Genomic DNA, 8,380 nt, shown 5'->3' on the forward strand with positions numbered 1-8,380 from the left:
ATGAGTCCTGGTGGTAAAATTACTGCAAGACGAGTAGGCTTAGGCCACCTAAAAAGCCTAATCGACACTAGTTATATTTCCTCCTTTCCCTATAAACATCATAGACAGCAAAGTCAATTTTCACTGGAGCAGTCATTAAATGCTATTCCAATGCAATATGATAAAGATTATGACTCTCCCTTTGAAAGTTGATAGAGTATTAAATCATAAAATTAACGTGCTAGAAAGGAGAAAAGTACTATATAATTTTTTTTCTTACCTGTGACATATTCAAAATTTTCAGAGTAAAATTTTCTAATCCCGTCACATTTCTCTCCTCACAGGTCACCTTTGGGGATTTCAGACTTTCGGTGTTATTGGCGTCCTCTGTCGGGGCTGGGTCGGATTCTGGCACTTCTGGCTCTGCGTAATACTCCTCTTCCCTATCAGGGAAGTTTGCTCTAGCACTGTCCAGAGAGTAGAGGCTCTCTCGGAGGTCACACCTCGAGTCTTCCTCTCCTCCAGCATCACAGGTGCCACTGCTGTGCCCTGAGCTCAGTTTGTCCTCAGCTTCCCCAGGAATCACAGACAACATCACCCTGTGGTCACCATGGGTGTCCAGTCCCAGCACTGCATCAGCCTCTTCTGCTGCCCTGTCCTGGCCCATCGGATCATGTGGGGGCTCCTCTTCACTCAGGTACACAACCCCCACCTGCAGAGGGTGAGCAGGCTTCTCCTCTGACAAGTGACCACTTTCCTCTGCAACTAAACCATGCCAGCATGTTCACAGTCATATTTGACTTGAAAATAAATGATCCCCAAAGAATTACAGTCCTCAAATATGAAATGTTCCCTTTCTATTAAACTATCAGAGAGCCACCCACCATTCTCCAGTTCAGGAAGAAGGTCACAGAGCATACTAGATTAATGACTATTAAATAAATAAGTGGATAAACACACAGTTTACATGAACCCTGCAGCTTGCCATGTGGATTATAACCAAAAATATTCCAGTGGAGATATCCAATTAAGAAAATATAAACTTGTTAACATTTTTATTTGTTTGATAAGAATACTCAAGAAACTACTAACAGTTTTGTGCAAGATTCTACTAAGGCAAAGCATCTTTGCACACATTGTAACAGCTCTGTGAGATAGGCAAGACAAGCATTATCTACCCCACTTAATAGATGACCAAGTTAAAGCACAGAGAAGCTAAGCGTGGTGCCCGATGGCACATAGCTAGTAAGCAGCAGAGCCAGGTCTGGAAGCAAAATCTTTTGGCTGTTACCCAGAATAGGCCTTATCCTCCCTGCCATGATACCTTGGATACCCCAGAACAAAGCTCAAGAATATTTATAGGAATACTAAAATATCCAGTGTTCAACAAGGTAAAACTCCTGTCTGGCATCCAATCGAAAATTACCAGACATTAGGCTGGCCGGTTGGCTCAGTTGCTTACAGTGTGGTGTTGTGATCCCCATATTGGCTAGCCACCAAAAAAAAAAATTACCAGACATGAAATATAATCCATAATGAGAGTTACCAGCCAATCAAAACCGACCCAGAACTTACACAGATGTCAAAATTAGTAGACAATGATATTAAAATAGTAATTATAACTGTGTTACATATGTTCAATAAGTTAGTTTAGGATGTTAAAAAAAAAATCTTACTTCTAAAGATGAAAACTATAAAAAACTACATGTATGAGATGAAAACTGCACTGGATGGGGTTAACAGCAGATAAGACATTGCAGAACAAAAGAATAGTATACTTAAAGGCATAGTAATACACAGAACCTATCCAAAATGAAACGCATTCAGAAAAAAAGAATCTGCCTGCCCCCCGGCCATATAAAAGCATCAGTGAGCTATGGCACAATTTCAAGTAGCATAATGTATAGATAATTGGAGTACTGGAAAGGGGGTGGGGGGCAGGGAGAAAAATATTTTAAGAAATAATGGACAAAAACTTTCCAAACTTGATAAAAACTATAAATCCTAGTATCCAAAAACCTCAACAAACCCCAAGCTCAATGAATTATACCAAGGCATATCATAATCAAATTGCTCAAAATAGTGACAAAGAGAAAAATCTTAAAAGCAGCCAGAGAAAAAAGACACATTATATACAGAGTAACAAAGACAAGGATGACAGCAGATTTTTTGCTGGAAACAATGCAAGCAAGAGAAGTGTCTTCAAAGCACTGAAAGAAAACAACTATAAATCCAGAATTCCATAAGCAACAAAATACCTTTCAAAAACAAGGGTAAAATAAATACTTCTTCATACACACTAAAGCTAAAAGAATTCATCACCAGCAGACCCACATGACAAAAATCTTAAAGGAACTCCTTCAAGCAGAAGAAAAATGATGCCAGATGGAAATATGAATCCACATAAATGAATAAAGAGTACCAGACATGGTAACTAAATGGATAAAAATACACAATTCTTTCCAAAGGCCTATCTATAAAGAGAAAAAGGAAGACAGGGTAGTAGCTATGGGCAGGCAAGGGACTAAGGGAAGTTTCTATTTTGGTTTTTAGGACATGGGAGCAATTTGAGGATATATAAGGTTGATGGGAAAGCAGGTAACGAGAGGGAGGTGACGATGTAGGTTAGAGAGGGCAGAGTTCAGGGCTTGGGCAGCAAGGTGAGTCTTCAGCAGAAGAAGGTCAATCAAGGGCCGGCCCGTGGCTCACTCGGGAGAGTGTGGTGCTGATAACACCAAGGCCACGGGTTCGGATCCCTATATAGGGATGGCTGGTTAGCTCACTTGGGAGAGCGTCGTGCTGACAACACCAAGTCAAGGGTTGGGATCCCCTTACCGGTCATCTTTAAAAAAAAAAGAAAAGGGCCGGCCTGGTGGCGCACTGGAGAGTGTGCCGTTTGGGAGCGCGGCGGCGCTCCCGCCGAGGGTTCGGATCCCATGTGGAGACCGGTTCCCGCTCACTGGCTGAGCGTGGTGCGGGCGCAACACCGAGGGTTGCGATCCCGTTGCCGGTCCCCGGTACGGGCATGACACCGAGGGTTGCAATCCCATTACCGGTCAGTAAAAAAAGACAAAAAGGAAAAAAAAAAGAAAAGAAAAAGGTCAATCATTTCCATGACTATAACCCAGAGATAGGGCTGGGTGCCTAGGCAGGGGGCTTTGCCATTTTCATGGGGACAGGACCACATAGCCTGTCTTTCTATATAGCCTTAGGCTGATAAGCATGTATTGCTTGTATAATCAGAAGAAAAAACATGTTGGTTGGATCATCCACAAGATAGAGCAGGAAATGAAGCCAGAGAGGCTAAGAATCTGGAGAAGAAAGAAGGATGCCAGGTTTGAGGGCTTTAATAGTCCATTTATGTTGCTTATAACAAAAGACCTGAGACTGGGTGATTTATAAAGAAAACCAAATTTATTGCTTACAGTTTCTGAGGCTGGGAAGTCCAAAGCCCATCTGGTGTTGGCAACAGTGACCCAGGGGTCTCACATTGCAAGACAGTGGAAGCAGCGTAAGAGAGAGAGACAAAATCTCTTCTTTTAAAGCCCTGAGAACCACACCCCTGACCGCCATAGCACGGTCCTACAATCCAATCACCTCTTCAAAGTTCTGCCTTTTAATTACCATATAGGATTTCCCACCCTCTTAACGGTCTTAGTGGGGGCCAAGCTTCTAATACATAAAACCTGGGGAATACAATTCAAGCTTCAATAGTTTTGGGGGGACATAATTCAGTCCACTACAAGGGCCAATCCTACTCACAAACACCCCAGCTCCTCAAAGATTGCCCTCACTAAACCTAATCAACAGCCTAGGTTCCATAAGTAAATGCAGAATGTCTAAACACTGAAAGAACCTCAAGAAAATAAAATCAGGGCACAAATTAGAATCTGGTTCTCTCTGGACACCCTCGCATAGATGTCCCCTGCAGAAAATCAACAGGGAGTCCAAGTGATGCCTGGTGCTAGTGTTTTAAGTTCAGGAATATTGTTTTTCTACCCTGTGAAGATATTTAAGTATACAGTACAGATTAGGAACAAAAAACATTTTTATGCCCTCAGGACCCAATGTTTTCATTTAGGTGTTAAGAAGAAATGAAACATTCCATACTAAGATAAAAATAGCATACTATGTGAGAGCTGTTGAACCCTCCCATGGTAATGTGCTTTTTAAGAGACTTTTTTTTTTTTTCCTTTTTGTCTCTTTTTTCGTGTCCAGCAATGGATCGCAACCCTCAGTGTCGCGCCCATACCGGACCGGGACCGGCAACGGGATCGCAACCCTCGGTGTTGCGCCCGCACCTCGCTCAGCCAGTGAGCGGGAACCGGTCTGTATGTGGGATCCGAACCCTCGGCGGGAGCGCCACCACACTCCCAAGCGGCGCACTGTAGCAGTGCGCCACCGGGCCGGCCCTTTAAGAGACTTTTTAACCTAACAAACTGACTACACTTTGAGCCATGCATAAAGTGAAAATTACTGCATCACTGGTAGCAAGGAAGTTGTCTGCAGAGCAAGAGTGGGGGCACCATGCCAAATCTGCCAGGGAGCCCTAGCCTAGGTCAGCACCAGCACACCCTTCCAGCTTTTCTCAGAAGGCTCTCTACCAGCTGCAGGTTTCTTCACAATGGCTTCTGTGGCAGGGAAGCCAAGTGCAGAAGGATCAAAAATAGCCAGGGGTTGGAGGGGCATCAACCCATGGTTTCCATAGGCAATACTCAGTGTGCTCCTCTAACAAATGGAGAAAATACCACCAAAATGCAGAAAAGTACAGGGCTACTGTGAAGATTAAATGAGAAAAGATGTGTATGGACACTGGCACGTGGTAAGCATTCCATAAACAACTGCAGTGATGATGATGATAATGATGATTGGAGTTTACAATTCAAAGAGATGGAAAGGTGCCATAACAAAGTTCTATTAATTATCCTGCTAAACACATTCAGAATCCATCCACTTGCCCCCATGCCCACTAACACTCCTCAGCCATCTCTCACTTGGACAATTGCTATAGCCATCTAACTGGTCTCTGCGGTCAGCCCTCTATTTCCTCTCCAGACCCTGCTCCTCACAGCAAACCAAGTGGAACTGAAAGTTAAAAGGCAAATCTGATCATATCACTCCCCTGCTAAAATCTTTTCAATGGCTTCCCCCTGTCCTGTGAATAAGTATGGATTCCATAGCATTCTGCATACTCACTTGGCACCACCAGACATGGTCTTTGATCACTCACATTCTTTCACCTTCCTCAGAGCTTTCTAAGGCTGTTTCTCTGCTGAAAAAGCCCTCTGACCCCGCTCTTCTTCTGGCTAATCTGACTCATCCTTCAGATCTTAGCCTAAACATCACTTCTATAAAGACACCTACCTTGACGTTCAAACCAGGGTGGGAGGTCTCCCATTACAGTGCCTGATAATGCCCTGAGACTCTCCTTGATGTATTTTTCAGTCTTGCAATTTACCTAATTATTTGTAGTCATTTCATGGCTGCCTTCCCCACCAGACAGGAGAGCGAGGCTGCTGCTTTGTCTGGCTCACCACTGTACCCCCAGTGCCCAGTACACTGTCTAGCATATGACAGGTGCTCAGTAAAATCTGCTAGCTGACTGCCTAGTGAAGACTGGCATAGGGGTCTTGAAGCCAGGAGTTCGCTCCCATTCCTAAACACCTGAACAGCACTGACACCTCCAGTTGCTAATCTGCCAGTGGTACCCTATGCAGAAAAAAAGCCTTAGATTTTCAGCCACCCTGAGAAGGAAACAGCTGGTGAAGGCTCCTCTGTCTGCACCCTGTCTTCATGGCCCGGCCATGATGACCAATGATCCACCCCACAGCTGATGTTATCCCTAGGATCTACATGAATGTGACCCTCACTGTCAGGTGGGCTCACACTGACCGCAACAATAAGTCCCCTGAATCAGCCCAGGTTCTGTGAGGAAAAACAGCACATTTAACTTGGGTAATGTGAGGAGAACTTAATAAAGAGACCAGTGTGAGCTGTGTGCAGAGAAACTAAAAGTAATGGTAAGGAACTCAAGGTCCAGAGGCAGAAGCAGTCAAGGGCACCCCAAGAGGAGAGCTCTACCCCTCCCACAGCCAGGCATACCGCCAGTGCCACGGAGCATGCCAAAAACATCAACTCCGTGTGGGTGTCCCACCACAGCCACCACAGTAACGGCTGCCATGAAAATGGCTAGACGTCATAACCACCACGGAGATTGTCCATCAGCCACTGGAGTGCATTGACACAGGGAGAGTCACCAGCAGAGATAAAGAAAAGAAGAGGATGTCTCTCTCCACAAAGCCCATTCCAGAGTGACAGAAGAAGAATCTGCTCTACAATAATATTGGGAGACCTGATCACACCTCTCAGCATTGGACAGATCATCTAGGTAACAATCAACAGAGTAACCATTACTCTTTCAGAAGGAGAGAAGAAATCCAGGGTTATCAGTGGTGGATGGGGGTAAGGAGAGGGGGACAGGGAGAGATTGGACAAGGGGCATAAAGAATAAGTACAATTTGTAACAATATATATACTAGTAATATTGATTTGATCAACGTATGTCAACATTAAACCCCCAAAATATGTATAATCAATTATGATTCAATAAAAATTTTTTAAAAAAGAGAGCTCTATAAAAGTCACTGCCTTTCAGCAGGGGTGGGGAGATGGGGGAAGAAGGGGGACAGACAGCCTTGAGGGAGAGAGCTAAGAGAATCAATATCCTGACCTCACTCTCCCCTCATTCCAACCCAGAGGAAGCAAGGTGGCAGGAGAGCCTGTTACTCCATACAGGGCAGCCACTGAGGGCACAAAGTGGGATGGAGAAGCTGGAGAATGATCTGGGGGACAAACAGAAGATACCCAGCACATGTTATCACCCCTCTGAGGCTGGTGATTAAGTGTAGTGAGAATACAGAGGTTTAGCTGTGAAGTCAGGCAGACGTGGGCTTAAATGGTTGTGGCTCCTCAACTTCGGCTGTATGACCTTGGCAAAGGATTTACTGTCTCTGAGTCTCAGTGTACTCATCTATAAAACGGGAACAATAACAACATCCACTGCATAAGCATTTCAAGATGAAATAAGATGATACCGTAAAGCACTAAGCATAGTGCCTGGCACACAGTGAATGCTTTCATTAATGATAATAACTGTGTTACTATTCCTCACCCATTTCCCTGCTCATCAACAGTCTGCTGACCTGCCTCCTTCCAGGGCATTTCAGAAAAATGAAAGAGCTTCCTATTAAGCTCTGAATAACAAGCAAGGCCAAAGGGTCTGGACTTTAATAGGACTATGCAAGAGCAATGAGGGTAAGGCCTCCACTCCCACTTCAGCCATGCCTCCAGCGTGGTGCTTTCCTCACTAGAAAATCTCCTGAGAGCTCGCTCTGGCAAGCTGGAGGTTACCCTGGGAATCTCCTGTGTTTTTCTTGTCTGTCCTTCATGCCGGCATCCGACCTAGAGCGTCCCCCTTAAGAAAGTGGTGCAGCAGGGTAGACTCCAGCGCGCCCTGTGTAGTCAGAGATAGGCTCTGCCACTTACTATACGTGCAAACTTGGGCAGATTGCTTGGCCTCAGCATCTCCATCTGTAGATGCTAATGGAATCTATCTCACAGGGTTGGTGGGAGGATTTAATGAGATGATGTTGCTTTATGCAAAGTTCCTGGCCCTGGCAGCAACAAATGTCGGCTATTGGTTATGATTATTATTAATAATAAAGTGCTCATCACAGGAGGGTATGCCTCAGCAGGCGCTATATACGCGGTCCCTCCGGACTAACAGATGCTACTGAAGGGGCCTGAACGTGGCGGTGTCGCACCCGGGATCCCTCCGCCTTCCCCCTACCGCGGACCACGAGCGGGCAGCACACCGCGGAAGGAGGTCGGGACGAGCGCGAGGGAGGACGCCGGCAAGAGGTGAGGCGCGCTTTGCGGGCCTTCGCGCAGGTAAAGGAGCGTCGCCGGGGTGGAGACCTCCTCGTCCCGTCATCTCACGCACCGCCGCCTGCCGCCCCCGGCCACGGCCCCAACCCCGGCCCGCACTCACCCTCCAGGCCGCGGGCGGGAAGCCCCAGCACCCACAGCAGTCCCTGCCCCCAGCCGAGGAGCCGCATGGCGCACGGCGGCCGGCGGCCGGGCCCACCACGCAGGTCGAAGGGTAACCGGCTCACTGCGACGCGAGTCGCGCTCTCAGCCCGAGGAAGGCGGGGGGAGGAGAGCCCGGGAGCGCGGGCGCGGCCCCGCCCCGCCATCTTGACACCTGGCAGCCACCGCAGGCGCCATCTTTGAGTCAGGCAGACGTCCTCTGGCTCTCTTTAGGAGCCAGCTTCCGGACATCGCAGGTGGTTTCGAAGTCCGCTGAACCTCACGTCCAGAATGGTGCTCCAGTAGAGGTCCG

The 8,380-nt window shown here is 46.7% G+C and overlaps 1 protein-coding gene across 1 annotated transcript; it reads right to left on the reverse strand.

The window, feature by feature from the left end:
* Window positions 1-259: 259 nt before the first annotated feature.
* TXNDC15 (thioredoxin domain containing 15) lies at window positions 260-8,147 on the reverse strand (the record flags this gene model as incomplete). Its single annotated transcript, XM_008573579.1, has 2 exons — window positions 8,030-8,147; window positions 260-744 (listed from the first exon to the last, which is right to left on the reverse strand). Coding segments are annotated over exons 1-2 (552 nt in total), but the record flags the coding sequence as incomplete, so codon positions are not given.
* Window positions 8,148-8,380: the final 233 nt, after the last annotated feature.

The sequence above is a fragment of the Galeopterus variegatus genome, unplaced genomic scaffold (genome assembly GCF_000696425.1).
Source record: "Galeopterus variegatus unplaced genomic scaffold, G_variegatus-3.0.2 Scaffold935, whole genome shotgun sequence".
NCBI classification, from domain to species: domain Eukaryota; kingdom Metazoa; phylum Chordata; class Mammalia; order Dermoptera; family Cynocephalidae; genus Galeopterus; species Galeopterus variegatus.